The 25,182-nt window shown below is 39.7% G+C and overlaps 2 protein-coding genes across 3 annotated transcripts in view; one reads left to right on the top strand and one right to left on the bottom strand.

The window, feature by feature from the left end:
- The window catches only part of LOC124172155 (zinc finger protein 250-like), a 30,422-nt gene extending 18,241 nt beyond the window's left edge, over nucleotides 1-12,181 (top strand). For both annotated transcript variants that reach the window (XM_046551570.1, XM_046551569.1), the window contains exons 7-8: nucleotides 671-743; nucleotides 8,520-12,181. In XM_046551570.1, coding sequence (XP_046407526.1) covers nucleotides 671-743; nucleotides 8,520-9,937 — 1,491 coding nt within the window. In that variant the 3' untranslated portion in view covers nucleotides 9,938-12,181. The remainder of the gene's footprint in view (nucleotides 1-670; nucleotides 744-8,519) is intronic.
- Nucleotides 1-25,182, bottom strand: part of LOC124172154 (zinc finger protein 271-like) — a 112,625-nt gene that overhangs the window by 49,154 nt on the left and 38,289 nt on the right. The window lies entirely within an intron of this gene.

The raw sequence follows: 25,182 nt of genomic DNA, 5'->3' as shown, positions 1-25,182 counted from the left end.
TTAAGAAGTCATAAATTTATATAATTTATATTATTTACGATCTATTTTATATCATGTCCATTGGATATCATTCTAGAGCCTCTATATGGATGTCTTTGAGGTTTCATAGACTATTAATCAAGAGTGTTTATTTAATAAGTACAGTTTTTACTTGGACAAAAAAGACGACATTATGTTTTGTTTGTACAGGTTTTTTCTTTGTTGACAGCGATGTTTTTCTTTCCAAAAATATTGCCTTGTTTCAAAATTATGCCTTCACTTTTTCTGGCAAGAGAATAATGACTTTTAATTTGTTGGTAACATATTTTGAGTTCCTTTTCCTTCCTTGTGCCTTGCTGAACTTCCTACTGCAAATTGAAGTACATATAATTATAATTGTAATTCAGAGATGAAACTATCAACTATATTACCTTAGTTATGATAGGGTAGCATACAAAACGACATTTCTGGAAGAGTTATCTAATAAATATAATATTACGATACAGATGTAATATTATTCAATGACCACTTCCTGGTTGAGAGTAGTGAGAAAATTTTGAACTTTCTGTGTTGTAAGAAAGTTATTTTGTTGAGAAAATACTTTGGAGGGCCTCAAAAATTTTGATGCAATACGTTTTATAAATTATTTGGTCGAGCCTTTCATAAAAAGTTTTAAATTTCTTACTTTCAGCATACATTTATGGAGGATGGGGAGCCAATTGAGGGAATCACTATGGCCCATGAGTCTACAACAGAAGCATTGGGTGAGTGCTCAAAAGAGAAATAAATACATGGAGGAATAGGGTGGTTTCCTATTATTTCTTTAATTTCCTTAATCGAGAGATTATTACTCCTGGAGTATGCATTTCACACTTATAGATTCTTAAATCACTAAATCTATTTTTTCGCAATTAAATGAAAAGTGGAAATTTTCAAGCACGCGAAAATGCGACAGCTAAGTATGAATGCCGGAAAAAGCCCATGTGTTGTCATTATAGTTCCTGCTGCTGCAAAGTAAGGTGACCTAAGAGCAAGGCTTTGAGCGCTGCTAGGCGCAGGCTGCTAGCAGGTTGCAGGGTACGCTGCTAGCAGGTAGGGCTTGGCTTAATTATGGATTAATAATACCTTATCAAACGAAGGAAACTTTCTGACAATAGCCAGTTTTAATAGGTGATTATTAAGACATGTTTCTCTGAGCTCTGTGCCTCATGCATGCATTTGTAATCTCAGATGATGTAAAACTCCTATCTACTCGTATAGAAACTAGGTCCCTGTGACGTCTCCTGGAGTGGCATAGCATGGGTGCCAATCTTCCCTTTTTCAAATGCGGTTAAAATTGACCATTGCCATTTGCATAAACTGGGATTTCTAAAACCAAATAATTTGTATATTATAAATACACTAATGGTGGGTAACAAATCGCAATCAATGCCTTTCGTTTTCTTTAATGAAGGAAACTACCCTATTGTCGTAAATGATGGTGGAGGATGAAGCTAATGACATAGAAATCCATCCATACTTTCTTTTTTTAGTTTGCTTGCCAATTGAAATGGGGATAGAAGTTATTTTTTCAATGATTTTGTAATTATGTGGTTTTTTATAATGATTTTCCCAAGCAAAATATTTTTCTACTGATTTTTTTTAGTATTTAACATTTTCCCTACTAAATACAAAAATATGCATCTGGATATTTCTTGACCGGGGAGACGAAAAGCCACAAATTTTGGTCGAAGATTTTCCTACTCAGGTGAACGAATGCTGAATATATACATTTCCAAGCTCTTCCCCATTTATGACGGTCGTGGGTCTGCGTTGTCTTTGCCTCAGGATCTAAAACAGCATGGCATAGGCTTTACCCTTGAAATCCGAGAGCAAGTACCCAGACCCTTCGTCTTATATCACCCCTCTTAGCGGTAAGGGACTGCAGTCATGCAATTGTTTGTCCAGTTTTGTCGCAAAATAAATATTTGTTCCTTTCTCAAAAAATATAAACTAAGAATTGAAATATTTGCCTTTTGAGCAGCGTTCACATTTTTTTAATGAAATTCTATGGTAAATATTAACATATATCTCGATTTTGGTATAAAAATCAGCATGGAAATTTTTGCTGCATTAATTATGATGTTAGAGCTTTGTTCAAAATTTGATAATTCTCAGAGTAAAACAAGGAATCCAATTGAAAGTCTGTAATTTACGTTTGAGCAGCAGTTGTCCATGTAGCTAATTAAAATAAACAGAGCATGATTGACTGCAAACCAATGCCGCTGGTAGGGCTATAAACTCCAAAAGGAGAGAGCCCAACTACCCTCTGGAGTCCGAGATATTGCCGAGTCCCCACTAGGAAGGGTCGAAAAAGGTTAGAGCTGAGAATGTGTGATTATCTGTGACACCCTTCGTAACAAAGGTCCAGCAAAAGTGCTCGTACGGAGGGGACGGAAGAGTCTCTTTGAGGCTCAGTACAGCAGTCATGCTGAGGGGAGAACTTCAGCGTCTTGAAGGGGTTAACTACTTGGATCAGTGGCCAGGAACATTTTCTTTATTGCTTATTGAAATGCAGCTTTTTTTGCAGTGAAGATTGATACTAAGATTCGTGCGCCTTAATTCAGCCAAGGTTATTACCTTTAGGACTGTTTTATTGAAAAGAATAGCATTAAATGACCAGAATAAAGTACTTGCCTGAGAATCGAGTATCCAAAAGTAAATATCAGCGCTCATGGAAAACGTTAGCATGGAACCTGGTCAAAAAAGTGCAAAAATTAGCATCATATTTGGTCCAATTTTAATAAGTTGGAAAATTATGTAGAATTGTAAAACAAGCATTATCATATTCGCCTTTTTCAAGGAGTTGGCTTTTGTATTTTGTTTGGTTTAACAAAGAAAAGGGTAGTTTCCTTCATCAAAGAAAATGAAAGGCATTGATTGGGATTAGTTAGTTTTTTTGGTTGTCCACAAATATTAGTCAAAGCGTAAGGAACCCGAAAAACAATCGCCATTTAACTCAACGCTGAAGACTCTGTAATAATTTTTAAGATTTCCTATTTTTTTATCCAGAAAAATCAGTTTTTTTTTATTTTTCCTCCATCGTTGGAAAGGGGGAACATTTAGCTATTTTTCTAAATAGTTGTCATGAGGAGGAATTACTTTTTGGCTTTATTGTAACTAGCCTTTTAATTCTTGTGTTGTGCTGCTCTCCCTGTATTTTTAACTGACGACTACTTCTTGCACTGCATCGTCTGGCTTGAATTTCTGTCCCCTTAGGTGTTTTTTGAGGAAGGGAAACAAAGTGGTATTCGCTTCGGCCTATGTCAGAGTGGTAAGGAGGGTGGCGTATGATATCCCAATCACTTTAATGGAGTAGGCTGGTCGTTTCACATGACACATGTGAACGTGCACTGTCATGATGCAGACATACTCCTATGAGACTCATCTGGCAGAAACCGCATCGTAACGGGAGGCCTCTGACCTAGTATTCCACACAGAGATGTAGCTACAGCCTTCATCAAGACCTTCCTATATCTCATGACGAGTAATTCTCTGGTTGTTGTATGCCATCTCATCAACTTAAGCTGCTGTTGATTCCGACAAACGGCCTACCTGACTGCTCTGCTCACCATGGACGTTTTTCCATCCAACAGGAAACTCACGGCAGCATTTCCTCACATTTTTTATGTCTACACACTTCTCACCATACACTACCATTAACTAGGGATGAATGTCAATCGGGAAAATCTTTTATCAAGTGACTGAGCATAGTTCGCACTTGGTGGTGCCGTTGAGCCGTGGGTTAACCAGTGGGTCTAGGCTCGTCGTAAGGTGTCATATTTCTGGGCACCAGTATGGGATGTAAGTCTGCCCGTACTCAGCTCGGTGACAACTCCCCTGTTGGATGGAGTAATTCCCTCAGAAAGTTGAGAGGATCGTGCTAGCATCCAAACCAGTCTTTTCATCACAAGGAATATGGGAGGCGACATGGGATAACAAATAAGGGATAGACTTATCCTCAACTAACTACACTCCTGGCGCTAGCCTCGACAAAAAGAAAAAAAAACACTCCCAGTAAAAATAGCTGACTGCCTACGGTAATCCCAGCGCTCACGTCTCCTCGGAATGACTCCCTGCGCCATCTCTATCTCTGCCGCTCGGGATATACGTTCTGTCCACCGCCTGCTGTGCCCTCCGCGTTCGGGGGTAGAATGCTATGAAGACAAAAAAAACTGGGAGTGCAGCAGCGTAAGGACTGGCAGCCATCGCAGTGGGTGAGCTAAGTGGGAGCTCCATCCTAAAGTACAACTATGTAGCTACTGAACGGGCTACGACCACATGGGCGATTCTACACTTGGGTGTAGGAACCAAGAAATGTAGCGCTGAAATAAAAAATGCAAAACCTTGGTAACTTTTCCCGGGAAGTTTTGATTGTTACGACACGTTTCAATGCTGAGGCATCATTTTCAAGTTACCAAGGTTGTTTATTTTTCGTTTCAACAAGATTTTTCCCAAAGTCAAAGCCGAATCGATTGATTTCAAATGCAGTGCTGTTGTCATATTCCACATGGCGAATTGGGGATTTGCAAATGGTGTTTTTTTGAGACCTAACTTTACAATATGCCCTCATGGCTCTTAGTTTTAACTGTCTCGCCACCGGTGGTACTTGATTACTTGCATTTATTTTGCAGCTCAACCCTTATTGGTAATCTTTTATCTTCAAATGTTTTAATTAGGGATGGTCGGATCGGATACCTCGGATCCCAATATCCGCGGATATTGCCCTTCATTGGATACATCTGATCCAAACTCGCGTAAGACATCGGATCTGGATCCGAAATTTGAATCAAAGCTTCAGTGAATGCAACGTGTGCCCGAAAAGGGTGGAAAGAGTTCCGATTCTATCTTCAAATGCGCCGTCACATGCAATTCTTGTCCTAATTACGAACCGTTTTGTTTGAAAGCTCTTGCAGAGGTTACGTAGGAGAATTTCAGCCATGGAAATTTAAAAAGGCACAATACGACTGGCACATAGTGTGACTCTTCCCAAGAGATTGAACAATCATCGAGGGAATTTCTGCGTCAGGAATTTGAAAATGCATTTGGATCCGAAAATATCCGATCCGAAAGATCCGGCTCCGAAAATCAAGGATCGAATCCGGATCCGAAAAAAATCCTGAATCCGTCCATCCCTACTTATTTGCATTACTTTTATCTTCAAACGTTTTAATAGTTAATTGAAAACTCATTCAGTATAAATTCAAAATTTCAGTATTAGAATGAGCAGTGGGGATCTTTTCAGGAAATGAGTTAGTGATTATAGTAAGTCAGGGGATTTGTACATTGCATTTTAGCGAACAACCTGGAAAGCAGTCATTCTCATCTTCTTAAATAAGTCAAAGAAGGCTATTTGGGCTTCCAGGTGGGTGGTCTTTTTCCATTTTGTTGACGTTTCAGAACTCGAGTCGTGTTCCATCCTCAGGGCAGATGGCTAGTGCAAGCTTGCAAGTAGGGGAGGGTGGTGTACCTGATGCATAGCGTACCTAGGAACATTTGAAACTATCGACAAGTGCTGTGACCTAGGGGCTTTAAGAGTAAGCTATAACGCGAAAGAAGCACTATAGTGTAGCATCGGTCAATTTTAGTTCATTTGGATTATGTTTCCAAAGAAAATGCTAGCTTGAAGTTCTTGATGCTGAAAAGTAAAAAGTTTTGGTTACATATCGATGTATTTTACCAAAATTGATCAGTCCAACAGTGGCTATAGTAGAATCAGCAAAATCAATATAATTGTGATCAGTATTAGCTACTTACATGGTTATTTAATTATACGTACTGGGACTAGCCGTGGTGATAACTTTTACGGAGTCACCCACAGTGCTTTTGTGCATTGTGAGTGACTCCATGAAAATTATCACCGTGGCTAGTCCCAGTATAATTAAATAAGTCTAGAGCGATCACTTCTTCGTGTTCAAAGTTCAGGGGAGATTGACGCCTCAGTAGCTTAACTGGCTAAAGCACTCGGCCGAATTTATTAAAGATATTGCATGGGTATAATGCATGTAAAATAATTTCCATAGATACTTATCTGTAGTCAAAAATTTATCATTGTAATTGTTAGGAACTTCTTTACTCTGCAAAATATTGGTCGATCATATAACATAAAATTTGCAAAGAGTATAATTAGTAATTTTCATAGATATATTTTCTCTTATACATGATCTGTGGAGTACAAGGAAAAATCTGGAAGGTGGATTTGTGGTTACAAATACTGGGGCATGAGTCTTTAAGGATATCCTGTAGGGCCAGGGAAGTAGGTAGTGTGCAGAATGGGTAGCAGTTATTATCTGTGCGGGCTATTTTGGAATATACGTTTTTTATTGTTTTAAAGTTTTACGGGGTACCCGCATTGAAGAAAATCATCAAATCTATGAATTCTAAGCTCCAGCAAAGCCACCTGCCCTCTTCAAAACTCTAGTAATTCGCTGCATCACTCAACCCTCACTGTGCAACCGTCCCAGATTTAAAACGTGTAAGGTATTATCTCCACCCCCTGCCTCTTTTCTCCCCAAACTTAAGTACCTCCCAATATTTCCCTCCACCACTTGTACTTCCAACGACATCATCTACAGTACACTCCCGATTATCCGGGATTATGATATGGAAAGACGGCATGGATAATCGAAAAACACGGATAATCCAAATTTTCACTTAAGTGTCTTGTAATGTTCCTAACTTACGTAAAACAAACATTCTATTATTATTTATGCAGCTATTCTGTTATTTAAGACCTCTTACCGGACTAGTTGAGATCTTTTTGAATCAGTTCTCGATCTTTTTAGTTGTATTAGTGTTATTAATGCTCCATGTAAGGCCTGGTTTCGAAAAGCACACATCCGCGGCTGTGTACAGAAACGTGGTTTGCACGAATTCTTCAAAACCACTGCGTACTGCGTAAAATACATATTGTAGTCATCAGGTTAACAAGGCATAAATTAAAATTCATAAATGTTTAATTCTTTGGACCTTGAATAATTTCAGTTTTTCATGCACATACCAGACAAGTTTTTCTACATAATTGGATTTCAAAAAGGTTGATTAACCATTCTCTTTCATCAGCTGCCGTGGTGCAGTGGTTAGAGTACAGAGCAACAGATACGTAGGTCGTGCGTTTGGTTCTCCCTGATGTTATTTTTTTCTTTCCGCCGCAAGGATAAAGTATTTGTATTATGCTTTATATCTTCACTACCCAGTCTCTTGCTGTTATTAAATTGTTTTCTATTTACGTGAAAATCTGTTATCAGTTGTTAAGCCCTTATGAAGACTCGCCTAATTTCACCGGTAGCCTTTAAGTTCATGTCGGGATGAGCCACGTAGCATGTGTAGTATGCTGTTCAGCCGCCTTTGGCGTTCCAACAGAAGCGACTTAGGGGGCCTTCACAGTTCGGCGTTGCGTTGACGCCGCGGCTAGCGAGCCAATCAGAGCCCGTCTTTGATAATTGATGACGTCACGTCTCCAGCTCGCTGTATCGTCGCAGAAAAACTGAACCTGTCGGATTTTCTCTGCGTCAAGGCGGCAGTACGCCGACGATTTCGAATTGGTGTTTGTTTCTTGGTATACAAATGTGCAAGATTAGCTCTAATGGGAGTGGCAAATGCTCTTTATTTCATTAATTACTATTATTTTGAAGTGTTCAGCTTAGATATTTCGTATCTTTCCTAAACATATGACAAATGTTAACCCTTAATTAGATTACAGTCACTGAGGAGCATGGATTAGCATAACTCATACCCGTAAATGATATCAAAAACTGAACACAGCGTGATAGGTGCTTGTTGGTAGCTAAGGTCGTTTAAATTCCATTTTATATCCAATAATTGTGCCCTCATGATCTACTCAGTTAGAGCTATTTAGATAACATGACTAGGACAATCTGTTTGAACAACAGATATCATTAATAAATATTACTGATAACATTCCATGTTACTCATGTTCATTGAGTGTATGCAATTTGCTAATTTTCGAATATTCCGAGTTGAGAAATAAAATTTAAAGGTCATAATAATGCATAGGCAAGGGTCATCACTACATGCATTATTATCGACTTTATGGTCGCCATATCAACTTCAAATGCTATTTATAGTGAAGAAGAACATTTTAAGAAATGAAGTTAGGTAAACATGCAGAATACAACATATTTATTGTGCGTTTGGTTCGAAATCATAAGATGATATGGTCATAGGCCGATTTTTAGGAGCCGACGCCTTTTGCCTTTCATTTGTTTTCGCAACGCAGACCTGTGAAGGGCTCCAACTTGCTGCGATGAGTTAGCTCCGCCCCCAAGTACGCAACGCCGAGCTATGAAGGCACCCTTACATTGCCTGAGGATATTTAATGGCATTCCTTACCTATTCTTCCCTAACATCTTACCCTTGCCTTACATAAGCCCGTTAGCTTACGAAAAGCTGCTTATCAATTTGTTCCGTAAGAAAACCAGAAGGAACGATTAACTCTCTTGCTCTGTGTTATCTGGTTTAAATTTGAAATTCTTTTCTAGGATTCCCGGCTGCCAAAGGAATGCCCATTGGAGCAACATCAACTTCACATCTGTCTTCGGAAGGAAATGTAATGAATCATTCGATTGATGGATGCATTGATCTCGCATCTCTGGTGACACAAACTGATCCAGAGGTTGGAGCATCCCATTTTCGGATTGAAAGAAATCTGATGGATGACGACTCGGAAATATGTGGCGCTCTAGATACTGATAAGGAAACAAATAGCTCAATTCCTGATGATAGACAATGTAATACAAAATACATTCAATCACTTGAAAGCAAGGGAGGCGGAGCCACAATGACGGTTATTGGGGATAGAGGTGGTCGTGATGCATCAAATACCACTCATAACCTCAGGTCAATCATAATCAGAGGAAATGACACAAGTGGCTGTGAGACTGTCATGGGAGACAATGAAGAGATAAACAATTGCTTGATGAAAAATCCTGAGAATAGTTGCAAGTCAAACGAAAATTCATATCATTGCTTCAACTTCAGAGATGTATTTAACAACAAAAATGACTTAATCAAACACATGAAAATTCATTTGAATGGTGATAATTTTGACGCTGAAGCAAAATCATCAATGGGAGGAGATGTGTTTAGCAGGTCTTTCACTGGTATGGGTCACCTGAATCGTCACGTGTGTGTAGGCACGGGAGAGATGCCTTATACGTGCCAAATATGCCAAAAATCTTTCACTTATAGAAGTACTCTCAGAATTCACTTGCGAAAACACACGGGAAAGAAACCTTATGCATGTAGAATATGCGAAAAATCTTTCTCTGAGAAAGGTACTCTTAAAATTCACATCCGAACACACACGGGAGAAAGGCCTTATTCTTGCTATCATTGCGAAAAGTCTTTCTTTGCAAAGACCTACTTAGTAAAACACATACGCATTCACACAGGAGAGAAGCCTTATACCTGCCATGTGTGCGGCAAGTCCTTCAGTTGCAGTAAAGAACGGGTTAAACACTTGCGAACACACACGGGAGAAAAACCTTATGAGTGCAGTATCTGCAAAAAATCTTTCACTGACGGAAGTAATTTCCGAATTCACATGCGAACTCACTCGGGACAGAAGCCCTACTCATGCAGAATCTGCAAAAAATCTTTTGCTGCCAGTGGTACTCTCAAAAGTCACATAAGGACACACACAGGGGAAAAGCCTTTTAAATGCAACGTGTGCAGCAGGTACTTCGGTCAAGGGAGTCACCTCAAAAGTCACATGAGAGTACACACGGGAGAGAAACCTTACTCATGCAGTATCTGCAAAAAATCGTTCGCTCAGAGTTCTAATCTGTCCATTCACATGCGAGTACACACTGGAGAGAAACCTTATCAATGTGACATTTGTTGCAAGTCTTTTGCTACTAGTTCTCCCCTTGGCCGTCACATGGGTGTACATAAATGAGATAAATCATTTCTATACAGGGACTGCAGCAAGTACTTTACTGTGAGGAATGGCCTTGACCACAGCAAGTGTGCACGTACTGTTGTGAAACATAATTAATTTAGTGTAAGCACAAAGTTTTTCACTGTTAGTTCTAATCTCAACCGCCACATGAGCACTCACTAGTGATAAACAATATTCGTGCTACGTAAGTTTTATGGCTTTCCCCAAATGGGCCACCTTTGTGCACTTGACATGTTTGGTCATTGGAAAGATTATTCTTATAAATATCGAAGTTGTTCTAAATCAAGCGATTGCAAATCTGTAGTGAGAAGCCCAATACCTTATTCTTACCTTCGCAATGAAGAATGAATAATGATCAAGTACCTATTGGGAAGATGGGTCATCTCCCACGATACCATGGGAATCGTACCAAGTCGTTTTTTGTATTTTGCACTCAAGACAGTGAGTGAGATCAACAATCATTTTAGTGAAGCTCTTCAAAGACTAGCAAGTGAACCCAATATTTTGATATTTGCATTGAAAGTCATTATAAGCTGTCATTTCCCTGTGGTGAGGCTCAGTCATTGTACTTCTTTCCAACTCACGTTAAAGAGGTTAGCAGAATTATTGAAGAAATGAAGCGTAAAAATGCAATGGGTCATGATAAAAACAGTATCAATACTATTAAGGTATATGATCGTATTGCACCGTTTTCTACACACAGCAAACTTGAGTATGATAAAGTGTGAATTTCCAAAACAAACAGGTATTGCAGTGCCAATTTCCAAAATAGGTGATAAAACTTATGCTAGCAATTATATACCAATATCACTGTTGCCTGTCTACTCAAAAGTCTTGGAAAAAATTAAAATTCAGTTCTTGCATTTCATAAACACCAATAACTACTTATCCCTGTGCAATTGGGATTCTTAAAAGGTAAAAGTACAGAAAATGGAATTTTAAAGCTTTGTTCTGCTATCTCTGATGCACTCAACAATAATTAGAAAGTTGCAGTTTTGTAATACGTAAACATTACGAAAGCTTGCATAGACGAGTCAGTGTTACTGAAAAGATTATTGCAAGCTGGAATGAGAGGAGTCGTTACTAAATGGTTCTGGAGTAACTTCAGTGGATGAACCCAGAGTGAGAAACTACGTGACTTTTATGGACAAGAAACATCACTTTCTTCTGTAGTGCCCTGGAGATGGGTCTTGGTGACTGTTCTTTTTCTTATATGTGTAAAAAAATTCAATACTGGAATATTCAATGTTAAATCAACTTCCTTTGTGGATAATACAGCTTTGGGTTTTATATTGCACGATGTGAGTAATATATATATATTTACAAAAATAGAATGCGATGGAACAAAATTTTAATTTTATTAATATAAATGTGTATCAAGCAAATGAACAAAATATGTTACATTTAAATGAAAAAGAAATTATTAAAAAATGGAGCGTTTACTAAAGATGTCTCATGTGTGGCATGAAAAAACCTGTTCGACATGTTTTCCCAGATGGCACAGAATCCTCCGTATCTAATTCGTATGCAGATAGTATCCATTGACGAAAAGCGACGAAGCGGTAGTCAATGGATAGTATCTGCATACGAATTAGATACGGAGGATTCTGTGCCATCTGGGTTAAAATTGAGCAAATTAACTTTGTGAGTTAATCTGGGATAACCATTGATGAAAATATTACCTGGAAATAATATGTCAATAAACTGGAATTAGAAATGCTATTGATTTCAAGGAAATTCCTTATATTAAGATATTTATGTCCAAAAATAGGTTCTTCTGTATATTGTGCTCTAGTTGAATCAAGACTACAATATGGCATTTCTTGCTGGAAAGGAGCCTACCTTCCTCATATTAAGCCTTGGCAGATTGCCTAAAGGAACTCATAAGGGCAGGGTAAGTCTGAGTTCTCGTTGCCTCTTATCCGAAAACATAATGTTTTACGACTAAAGTATTTTTTTGCATTTAAGGTACTCATGACGTTTTATATTTTTGTGGGAAAGAGAGCGAAAAAGATTGAATATGCTAGTAAACTCCGGTAAAAAATACGTCTCCATGAGTTTCGGGAACTGTTGGTATACCTTAGCCCAAAAATGAAGCCTTTACACTAACATACACTTTTCATTGCACTGAAAGTGTTATGTTTCCACCCAGTTGAGATACATTGTGAAAACTCTATGGCTTAGTTTCTTGTTAATTAAAACATTTCCTATCCCAAGAGAATGAAAATATTGAACAATTGTAAGAAGTTGTGGTGTAGTCTTTATAATTTTAATTTGTAATTTTTTGTATTTTCATTGCGTAAAGTTCCTCCTTCATCATTCCTACAATTTACTGTGACCAACAAGAATGTTATGTAAATTGTAAATTTTATGAAATATTTTTTCCTTTAGTTTGTATGCACTATGATAACTTGCCACATGTTATATGTATATTCGTTGTTTTTGTAAAACCTATTATGTAATTCGAATTGATTGAAATGATAAAGTTATTTCTTTTTGACAAAGCCTATGTCTACTTAATTGTATGATCATACAGGTGAATAAAATTATTATTATTATTATTATTATTAATGAAATGTAAATGAGACACTAGGTGATCATTTGAATTAAAAGTTCCAAAATTGCCTGGCAAAGGAGCACTTAGCCAAAATGTTACTCTTTTTGAAATGCACCCTTACCCTTCACCACGGCTAACTTTTCTGGGTCCAAGGCAGGCTTGCTTGCATTTCCCTCGCTTTTAAGTCTATTACTAGGAATTTCTCTTTAAATTATCCTAGCCCCTAAATGCTGTGACAACATCCATATAAAAAAATAGTGACCTTCGAATTATGTCAAATCACCTCCCACATTATTTCATTTCTCCAAAAATGTGTTTCCTCCACGAAGCACCATGAAAAACAAAGGAATTGCCAATCTCAGTCCATAGACGCTGTGAACATGAACCACCAATACTTAAATGTAATGTCAAATTGTTACATCCGCTAACATCTATTTAGAATCGATGTTGTTAACAGGTAGGCAAGTCATTGATTAGTATAAAAACAGCGAGGGACCCCAGTTAGATCCTAGAAGTACTCCATGAATAGCAGTGTACTCAGGTGAATTGCATTTCTCAAGCATAATATATTGCAGAGTATTTCTCAGTTGGACGAAAAAATTCTATCCACTTAGGAGATGCATATATACCTACAATTTTGACATAAGTAACTCATGGTCTACAGTATTAGAAGCTTTCTCAATTTTTATAAATATGACATGAAATTGACTGCCATCATTGCCTCTAGCACAAACAAATTCAGCAAAGTAACCAAGGTTAGACATTGCATATCCAGGTTGTGTAAACCCATAATGAAATTAGGGCATTCCTTTTTTAAAACCATACTACAAACACCAAAAAAAACACTCATACACCTTAGAAAAAAACAGAATTGACAGGGGCTAATAATTACTGTGAAAATTGCAGATATTACATGAATTATTATAAAAAGTCCACAGCAGTATTGTGAGTATCAAAAGTGGTAAACATTTTCCTATTAACCCTTAGAATGCGGGAACATTTTTGAAAGCTTTGCACGCTTACTGCAGCATTTACCCAAAATTTTATCACTACAAGGATATCCTACACATGGGCACTATCCGTCACCACAAAAAGCGCTTAAGGGCTTAACTCTACCAGACCAGACCTCGTGGCAGGGGTGCGTCTTGCTCAGGGGGTGTCTTTTACACTGTCTGGCAGCTAAAATAGGGAATAATTAGGGAAACTAACCTAAGGTGATTAATGGAAATGCATACTCACTCGTGACCCTGGTGATGCCAGATGCTTACCTCATCACTGGCATGAAATAGGTATACGTAATTCTAATTACAAAATCAGAACAGAGTACAGCGAACTCTCGATTATCCTGCTGCGGTTTATCCGTGTAGCTGATTATCCGTGCACAATTCCATTCTCGCTCAATATTTTCGCGATCTTTATAAAAAATAAAACCTACCGCAAAATCATTGGAATTGCTGCATCAATGCAAGGATACATCTGCATTGTTGTTTCCATTAAAATCTCCTTCGTAAAAAGGAAGCAGTCTCTCGCAAGCTGCATTCACGAGAGCTCTGAGTTCTTGTTTGCCAAGCGTCTCAGTGCGCGACCGCGCTCCGTTATCACGGATACACGTCCCGCAGCAGTCACAACCCGGGCAACTTGTGCGAGAGAGGTGACTACGTGGCGCGACTCAATGGCAAAGAATCGCAAATAATGAAATGAATAGAGACGTGGGTTTCAACCACATAAAATCGTGGAATCCCATGATCAAAATAACAAGTAAGCTAAGAGACTGAAGGACACCTATCACCTGTTCTTTTATGTCTCCCATAATTCGGACCAGCCACCGGTGCCTTTGGTTCCAAGATATGAAGCTAGGACCATATTAGAGAAGTTCCATGATGAGCCGGAAGCTGGGCATCCAGGACAGGAGGAAACATTCTTATCAATTCGTCGGCGATTCTTCTGGGTGCATTTGCGCCAAGACATAAAGAGGTATGTACAAGAGTGTCCAGTATGTGCGTGCACCAAGGCGAGCAACCAGAAGGCCAGTACCAGTTCAATAGGAAGACGTCCATATCAACCCTGGGAAGTATTGTCTTTAGACCTGATGGGACCTTATCCTCGGACGGCACGTGGGAAGACTGGTATCCTGGTTGTCACAGATTTGTTCACGGGATAGGTAGAAGTCTTTGCTATTCCCGAGGCAACGTCAGAACGAATACTTTATCTTCTGAAGACGGAAGTATTCAGTCGGTATGGTTATCCCAGATTCCTTCTCACCGACAACGGGTCTCAGTTCACTTCAAGGCGATGGTCTCAAGCATTAGAGGCATGGGGAATCGAACACTGGACTACACCTCTTTATCATCCTCAGGCAAACCCAACTGAGAGAAGGAACCAGGAATTGAAGAAGATATTGCGGATACACCTCTTGAACGATAAACATAACAGATGGGATCAGCACCTGCACGAGTCTCTTTTTGCCATTAGACAGCGAGTCAACCGCGTCACTGGCTCCACTCCGGCAGAGTTATTCTTGGGAAGACCGAGTCGATGCACTGGCGAATCGAAGCTGTTGAAGATGAAGAGGATATCCCCTATATGGCTTGGGTTGAGAATCATCAGGGAAAAGTTCACCAGATGTACAAAGAAGCAACCATACGCTCTAAAATGGAAGCTGAAACAGTAGACCAGGTTACTGAAGAAGACTTGCAGCCGGGACAGCTAGTACTGTGGAGGAACCACCAACCTAGCAACAAGCTTCAGGGGTACCATGCTGGTTTAGCTCCAAAATGGATCGGACCTTTCCAGGTGGAAAATAAACTGGGAAATGGAGTCTATTTGATAGGGACAGACCCTCCATCCAAGGTTCACCGATCAGAACTGAAGTTAATACCACGACAACTACGGAGGGAAGATGGAGTTCCTGAAGAGGTCCAACAAACAATACCTACAGTCACGGCGACGGTCGAACCTAGGTATAACTTAAGGCCTAGGGTTGGCCATTAGTTATTGAGGGTTTTGGGGGGATGATTGACGTGTATGTTTTAATGTAATAGAAAACCCTTAATAACTCGATAGTCGTAAATTAGTCGTCATGGAAAAGAACCAATAATGGGGAGTTGTTTATGTTTGTTTTATGGGGTGAACACGGAAGTTTATGTAACCTTTTGTACGAAGGAAAAGAGGAAGAATGAATAAGTTAAATAAAAAAGAGTAAATAGTGATAAGCTAGTTAATTCTATCGCTACAACTACGTTAACATAGCAATCTTAAAATTCAGCATTCTTATTATTTATTTCCGATTTGCAACCGAATCTTAGTAACGGTGTGTGTCGTCACTAAATCGGAAATAGGAAACGTAATTCTGGGGGAAATAATTCAAAAAGTTGTTAAAAACAACTTATAGTGATTTTTCTAGAATAATAATACCTATTAATTTGTAAGGAAGCATTTTAACTGCATTATGTGGATTGAGCAATAGCGCGGCATTCGCCTGCGCAGACAATTTGCCTTACGTCTTGGTTTCCTACATCCGATACTGCGCGATGGCGTATTTGCGTGGCCGTTGCCGTTACGGGAAAACCATGCTCTTCTTTTCCAAACAACGCGGTGCGGGATCGGGCTCAGTCAGGCCGTATCACACTAGCGGCTGCGGCTGCGACTGGCCTGTCGACCAATCAGAGCGAGGCAGTCGACGCTACGACTGCGAAGAATAGACGACCGGCTGTTCTTATGAGCCGCAACCAATCAGAGAGCTCCATTTGAATCTCGCGCGCTGCGGCAGGCGTATTTTTTTCGGTTGGATGTAGTGGGGGAAGCCGGTGAATAACGCGTTGTGATGATTTCGGATATTTAAACTGAAAATGGAAGCCCAGCATCAAGTAAAAGCACGAGCAAAATTCTCCTCGGCGCAAGATATCCGTTTAACAAAAGAAGTAGAGCGACGGCTACCATATATAACCGTCGGTCGCATTCATACGTGCGCATGCGCGATCGTGGCGTCGGCCGCAATGCGTGATGGGGTGCATTCGCAGCCGCAATCGTGAGTGTTATACGGCCTTTACGGATCCGCGTCACTCAGCAGTTGCATCCCGGGAAAGTTGCGCGAGACGCGACTACTCGGCACCGTGCAGTCTCGCTGTCAGTGTAGTTTCCGACATCGCGCAGTGGTTCATTCATACATTCATTCGTACGAGCCACTTTTCAGAATCCGTGGCCTCGCAGCCACGGGTGCGTGATTTTCGGAAACCAGGAATTACACATAGCAGTGGGAATCAATGGTGGCTGGTGGTTATATATCCAGGGTTTTTGCATTAACCCCTTAACGCCGTCATGCGTACCCAGTACGCGCCCTTTAAATTTCGTATGCCGCCGTCATGCGTTCCCAGTACGCTACCTGACCTACTGTTTATAATATTTTTTCTCCGCCAGATATTGTATCTTAAATTAAAACTAATTACTCTATCTTTTGAAGAAATGTTTTTCCTTTCTAATAAAATATTCATAGCGGTTTTATGCCTTCAAGATTAAAAAAAAAATGCTTCGATAAAATTCCATTTTAAACCAGCGCCTTGACGACTTCGGTCCAAAAACTCATCGCCTTATTTCAGCTGTTCTATCATGAAAACTTCCACCTATTCTGCTTGAGAGACGTCTAGAAGGGTCAGCAACTTTGGCTTGAGATACGGTATCTTCTAAGCTTAATGCCATATCTCCGTCTTCTCCTTGTTTGTCGTCACCTCGAGCCCCAAGTGTGTTTGGTCCGCCTCGTTAGTCCTAAGCGTCCTAGGCGAAGGGGCCATGTGCTTCGCTCAGCATTTATTTTTTTATTTTTTTTTCTGGACAGTAATCAACGAAGATAAGATTCCATCTAAACAGTCAGCGTATACCAGGGCCCCTTCGAGATATTTTCTCGTCTCTTGAGGGAGCTTCTAAACCACGAGCTTCAGTCCACCAGAGTCATTCATGTTGTGTGGTGTTCGTTCAGGCAGTGTGCTGAAATTATCATCGGGTGTACTTCCTGTGTGTGGTATTTTTTTATAATTGGGGATACTACGAAATGGGAATAGTATTGAAAGGCATAAAAGAGACTCGGAAGTCTGTTTGTGTGTTAGGCTATAGTAAAATCATTGGTGGGGTGAATTTCAAGGACCTGTTGTTGCATTCGTACGTAATGGAAAGAAAACGCCATTACAAGTGATGTATAAGTTATTTAGGAGACTATTGAATGAGGCAGTCCTAAATTCATATGTTGTTCACAGGAAAAACACGTATAAAAATTTGACTTATCATTTCGCGTGCCTTTGGGCGAGATAATATTTTTGAAATATCCAACGTCATACGAACTGTTTGGACTTGGCCGTCACTCATTGCACAGTTTAGTACCAAGACTCACAGAAATACATTTCCTAAAGACAATTCCTGTAGTTGGGAAGAAATCAGTCTCAAAGGAGGTGTGCAGTTTGTGCGTAACATGGGAAATTAAGAGTTTGCGTGTACTGTTGTGAAAAGTGTGCAGTGGGATTATGTTTGGATTGCTTCAAATCATGTCAGAGCAGATTTTCTAAGGTAAATCATTTGAATATTTTGATATTGACGTTTGAAACATTAGCACGTGATTACCTATATGAAATGATACGGTAATAATGGAACAAAGTCAGAGAAGTGGGCGGAGTGTTAAATTTTCAAGTAGGCGGAACTGTTATCCTATCGAAAGTATCCAATCTGTTATGAAATTTTCAACCCAAAATAACTAAATTACATCATGTAATTGTATTTTTTAAATGCTTGGAATGTAAGAGATCTCGTAGCTTATTCAAAACCAAATTAAAATCTTTCAAAATTGAAAATTTATTCATTAGTTCATAAAAAGAGATACATAAAACAATAAATATTTTTTCCAATCGCTCGAAAAATTATTATATAGTAGCGCATTATAATACGCAAGTTTTACAAAAATTTTCAACAATACTGATCGTATATAATGAAAGATATAAATTATTAAATGATAGTATACCAAAATTGCAAGGATTTTTAAATCTCATCCGGCCGCTGAGATGGGATTTAATTAAATGCCTGCCGCGCTTGAAGGGTTAATGAAGACATACGATGATGAAGAAGGTCATGAAATTCAAATGAATGCTTATAAATGGCACTGAATGCATTGATGGACTGGGACCCTGAGCGCAGGTGGCAGCTACACCAAAATTTTCATTCCAAAAACATTATCGTGTGATTCAAGCTAAAGATAAATATATAATGTAAACACCTAGATTCCAAAACCATTTATACGAAAGAGATATCTCTAATGCTTTCTGATATACCACATGTAACGTGAAATTATACAAATCATCGCTACCTCATGGTAATTTAATTAAATTTAAAAGGGTCACATGTGGCAGCTCTTGTTTACATGTTGAAGTAATTGAAGCTCTTGGCTCAAAGTTTCCATAGTTTAAAAATGGTGCTTTATCCACCTTAACATTATTATTGTAATTGTTTCATACTGAAATCAGCTATCCAGGATTAAAATTTCTTAACATACTTATTGTCCACCCTATATAGTCGCTCCTACGCGTTCCAAATTCTATCATCAATTTGTTCCATCCTTCCGCAGATGGTTGCAGTATTGGCCTAATATTTGTACAAAATATGAGGGTTCCAAGTTCATTATTCTCTCAATCATAACGTAACAATCGGTTTACTGACAATTTCAGGCTTTACTTTGTGAAACCTCTCCATATTTGAAATAAACAAATAGAACTTAGTAAGGTTCACTATTATTTTAATGTGGCCACGTCCCGGGTTTCGTAACGTGGTTACGTCTTCAGGTGACTACTCTTAGGAAAGTTTTATTTCTTTACTTCCAGTAATAATTTTAATTCAATATCTCAGTGGCGGCTGGTGGTAATATATCCAAGGTTACTGCATTAATGAAGACATACGATGATGAAAAAGGTCATGAAATTCAAATGAATGCTGCTAAATGGCACTGAATGCATTGACGGACTAAGTTCCTGAGCGCAGGTAGCGTACGTGGCAGCTACACCGCTACGCTACCTGCGAGTTACTCGCCAAAAATGCGCGTGGGCACTCGCGTCGTTTTGAGTCTGCTCCCAGCACCCATTTGAACATGGCATACCCCCCCCCCCCCCCGCTTATGCCGGGTCTACATTAGTACCTTAAGTGACCACTTGGCACTCTATTTAAGGTGGTAGTGTTGGTGTCGCCAGCTTCCTTTAAGTACACCTTCACTTAAGTCACCATGAACCCATACTTAAATTGCGCAGCCAACGGCTTCGGCACGGTTGACGCTCTTCGAGTGTTGTAAATGGCACATGTTAATACCCATCCCACCCGTGACTCATCCGGTTGATTATGTTCTCAGTTGTGCTGTATTCCATGATTTGGTTGGTTATTGAGCGTTCTATTTCGTTAGTTAACTTTCTAGCGTTGGGGTTATTAAATCGACGAATTTATTTTTCGGAGTTTCTCATCTTATTGTTGGTTTTATTTCCGTGAAAACTGATTGCTATGCCTGTTTCTAACGGTGAAACCCGTTATTGAAGACTTAGAAATGTTTTAAGAAATTTTAAGACTGAGACGACGGCAGAGGATCCGGTGAATCATTTAAGCTTCCATGGTGTCTTAATCGAAAATAACCTAAATGAATACACTTAGTAAATCCCAACCACTTGCTATTGAAACCATTTCATAGGGCTTCAATTTTAGTCCTGGGGATGCCTAGAGGGATAAGATATGGCGATTTAATTGGACGTGGGAGGAATTAAGTGTTAAAATTTAGCATCAATGGTTTTAATAAAGGAGGGGTATTTGACTAAGTGCTGTCGTTAACGTTGCATCATTCCACGAAGTCAACCTTAGCAATTCTAAATACCTCTGGCTCCATCACCTCTGGCCAAATAGCATTTGCTCAGGGACTGAAATCGGACTTTCCATTTAACCTTCTAAATACCCCCCTCCCCCGCTTACCTCGTCCCGCCCGAGCACCCACTTATAGCGATCGCGTAGACCGTTTATGCGGCCGGCGCGATGCCTCCGGATCGCTCGTTTGTAGAGCGGTGGATTTGCCAAGGAGATAGCAGTAGCGTCTGAAGCTTCTTATCCCATCTGTGTGTGGAAAGGATTTTTATCTTTGTCTTTACAAAGGAATACATAGTTTTCTTTTATAATTGATTCATCTTTGAGTGTCTAGTCGCTAACATGGGTATATGTTGTAACCGTTGCCGTTTGGCTCGGTTCATGGGTATTTAAATCGGATTTTAAGAGGTAGGGAAGGCTTACGTAATATTGCACGAGTATGTGCTTATGTAATTATGTGTGAATGTGTGCGTGTGAAAGGGAAGTGAAGCGTGAATGACCCGGTGCTGTTTTTCCATCCCCCTCCCCCTCTCACGATTCTTCCGCCTAGGAAGAACGGAAATTTCCGATGTGTACGTGATTCGCTGCAAGTTTCCCCCCACCCCACTGTGAAACAAGAACACCTGCACATGGCAAGTTGAAGGTGATGTAACCCGCCAACCCCGCCCTCCACAGACTTTGGCGAAAACCCCCCCTCCCCTACTGAAGAATGGCCGAGAACCTGCTATTCTGGGTTTTCCCCCTGCTCACCCCATCCCCCCCAGAAAGTGACCCACGGGCCTATAAGAGGCGAAGTACAGGCGACGACCAACATTCTATTCGGCTTGATTTCGCGGCCGGAGGCTCTGGATCTCCACGGAGACAGTCCTGTGGACGAGAGAGAGAGAGGGAAGCAGCAAGGCGTGGAAGTCGACGTAATATTTAAATACGGCAGTAACTAGGAAAGAGGAGACGAGAGGGGAGTTTTCCAGTACGCACAGTAGAAATCGTCACTCCACGGCGCCCAGTAAAGAAGTTCTCTCATCCCACAGCGAGAACAGACGCAGCAACGATTGATCGGAGTCAGCTGAGGAAGCCTTATCCATCCGCAACTCAGAAAGAGCAACAAGTACTCTAGCCACCTATAACCCCCCCCCCCCCCAAAAAAAAAATTCAGAAGATCCAGAAGAGCCCCATTTCCCCCATTATTCAAGATAAGAAGAATATTGATACATTCCCGTGCATTTTTTTTACATTTTTTTATGCCCTCCCTTTTACCCGTGTGTGTAAATGGCTAATTGTAGTTATTAGGACAGAAAGTGATAATTTGGAATTGGCGTTTGTTATTCAACCATTTTGTTATATTTTACGCCAACAATTGTTAAACAGAGTTTATTTTCTTTTGTTAGTCAATAATTACTGTCACGCGGTATTTAACTGGCCAGTAGCAATAGGTAAAATTCTTTTTATGCAGAGAATAATTCATTTATGTATTTTGTTGTTCATTTTCAAGTCGAAGTGTTTATTAAGAGTGTTATTGAAATTGTAAACTGTTACGTATGCCTTTGTTATTTCGTACGCGCCAGCCTCCATTCAGCAATTGGACCCACTCCAAACCCACTTTTCCATTTCCGTTTCCCCCACCTTCCCTTTTCCCCGGACCACGACCCGCTCACCTTGGGCGAACCCTCCAAAGAATCCTCCCCCACCACCACGAAACCCGGACGGACGGACGGGTTACAATGTACGCGCCGCCACTGGTGGGAATACGAGTACTATCATGTTATCACCACTGTTAAGATCGCGGTCGGTAAGAGAAAGATATTCACTATTCCGGAAAGAAATCTAGAATAATAGACAATGAGGGTAAGTAATAGTGGTTTGACTTACGTAGACTATGAAAATTACAAGAAATTAAAATTGAGTTTGGATTATCCGTGTGTTCCGGTGATTCGTGCCGTCTCACCTCATCATTATCCTGGATAATCGGGTGTGTAATGTATATATTGCTGACTTATGTTACATTGTGCACGAAAAAAAATATTTTGTTTTTCCACAGAATTTTTATTAACACATTACCATGGTTTCGACGCTTCATCTTCTGGTGAGAAGTACATTGATCCTTCATCTAAAATACACAACGCATAAGCTCGAGGGAGGTGGGGAGTAAACTGTAGAGGAGGGGAGAGAAGGTTTAAAGTGGGGAGGGTGGAATGGGAGAAGTTTTTGGGTCTTTCCCAGGTCACAAAACAAGGGAATGTATTCCCTTAACCCTTTCCAGACGGATCTTTAAGTTATCTTTTCGTATCTACATATTTCTTTTCTTCCACATCCTTCATAACATAATCCGTATATTGTATTCTAGGTTTTCCATTTCTGTTCTTCCCATTCACTTGACCCTTGACAATTAATTGTCTTTATTATGCCATCATACTTCAAGATATGGCTGATAATGTTGTTGTGTCGGCCAATCAAGGTTTGTGTGATATGTCTCTTCTCTCCCTCTCTTCATAGGAATTCCTCATCAATTTCACATTGCCGATAAGCATCTTTAGGACTATTTTGATCTAGCTGAGTATTCTGAATGGAGTAGCCATGGCTGAAATTTCACCAGAAGTCATTTTACATATAAGGATATCACAGAAAAAAAATTTGTATACAAGCATACTTACATTTGTATATTTGTACTTGTAAAGAAAGCCTAATGTAATTCCCGCAACTCACGCATACATCCGTGTCGTGCCGGGAAGCCGTATCAATAGGATATAAGCATCGTGCAGTGAGGTCATATCCAGCATGTCCTCTAAGTATTTCAACTGACAAGGGTTCCCACTCAACTGTGAAAACCTTTAAACCGTGAATAAGCCGTGAATTTTTTCTACCATGAAAAAGCCGTGGATTTCGTCATAAAACCTTAGCCCTTTCGAGACGGCGGAGATTTCGCCTTAGCATGACTGCCGTACTGAGCCCCAAGAGACTCTTCTTTCTCGTGGTACGGAGCATTTTTTGAGGACATTCGTTAAGAAGGGTCTCGCGGAACCTTTTTCGACCCCTTCCCTGCTGGGACTTTGCATTATCTCGGACTCCGAGAGTTGCTGTGCTCCCTCCTTTTTGGGGAGGGAGATGCAAGCAAGCCTGCCTTGGACCCAGAAAAGTTAGCCGTGGTGAAGGGTAAGTGTGCATTTCAAAAACAGTAACATTTTGGCTAAGTGCTCCTTTGCCAGGCAATTTTGGAACTTTTAATTCAAATGATCACCAAGAGTGCCACATTTATACTTCATTCGTAAGGGTGGTCTATGAAAATATACTCGTTTATAATGGCATGCTTTACCTATCACTTTTTTTTTATAGAGGAGCTTCAGGTACTTCTTGTTATGTACGTTAACTCACACACTATCGGTCTCAACAGCCCATTATGTTATGTATTGCGGCTGTTTATTTGTTTGACTTCAGTTTTCCAAAAGTTTTAATGTTTAATGATGAAATACAATAACATAGGGTAAACTACCCAGTTATTGGCACTTTAAGGACCATGACGAAGAAAATTAACTCTTGTGACCGTTGTATCACAACTTCAGTTTATTTCTAACTTTCCTTAGATCTGAGAGACATGTTGCTTTAGTATTCCCATGTGAGCGATTTATATTTTACTAAAAATAATTGTTTACTAAAAATAATTGTTTAAAAAGTCCAATAAACCCAAATATTGGCACACACTTCATCCAGTTATTGGCACACTGCATCCAGTTATTGGCACACCAGATTTCCATGCACTGCGTGGCAAATTTTCTTTTAAGTTATAATATATTAAAGAAATATAGCCTTTTTCAGCTACTGAATCGATCATTATCTTACCTGTAAGTATATTGAAACAGTGAGAGGCGGTAAAATACCTTTAAATGAAAATCCAATGATGTTACTTTAAAATTTTGCGTTTTAATGATTTTACGCTCAAAACAAAGTATTTTTGGACCGAAAAAGTAAAACTTTACATGTTTATTATGTATTTAGATTAATATATTTTTTGTCTGTTCAAAATATCTATAAATCACTCAGGGAAGTGCTGTCCTCTGGAAACTCATAGCATTCATGACAAACAAAAAGATGAAAGCCAGTATCATCTGGAGGTCGCACATGATGCGTTTTTGGGACTCACTTTAGGTAATTTAGAAATATATAATTTCTTGCAACTGCTGCATTCAATTCCTACCTTCTTTTGCCCCACGGTGGAGTTACGCATACCATTGGTTAATTCCTTCCACTGACAGGTGTGAGTACGAATTTTCTTCCTATGCCAGTGAAACGATGAGATTCAACGGCGAAAGACTTTAGACATTGTTTTTGTGATAGATGATAGTTGGTGAACGGGGGAAATGACCTCTACGGCCTCTATAATATATAGAGGATTCAAAAGGGGGTTCTCAAATGGCCGTAAAATTTGACACCATCCGTCAGAGGAATAAGCAAAAAACACTTCACCAGAATGCCCTCCTGTGGCAGTTTACGGAAATTACTTCCGCGCCAGCGACTACCACAGACAAAAGCACACACCCCCGAATTGACACCTTCGCAAGGCGACAGCCTCGACCTCGCTTAGGTAACCTGGGACCCATCGCAGAGCTGGATGGACTCTTTTACTCCTTTCTAATCGCCTATTGTTTTTGTGGTAAAGCTGTACTAAAAATACTTTGGGATGGTAGCTATTCCTGCTCATTTCATAATATCAATGTTTTAGCTGCCTTTAACATTCTCTTTGGCTCTCTTTTGAATGGTCATTTAATTGCCTTTTCTTCAAACGTCTTTTTTGTTGCTTGCTTCTGCAGTTTTTTCTCCTCCCTTT

Source organism: Ischnura elegans, assembly GCF_921293095.1.
Source record: "Ischnura elegans chromosome 13 unlocalized genomic scaffold, ioIscEleg1.1 SUPER_13_unloc_1, whole genome shotgun sequence".
Classification (NCBI taxonomy): domain Eukaryota; kingdom Metazoa; phylum Arthropoda; class Insecta; order Odonata; family Coenagrionidae; genus Ischnura; species Ischnura elegans.
Note: the sequence above shows the minus strand (reverse complement) of the source record. Positions and strands in the feature narration are given on the sequence as shown.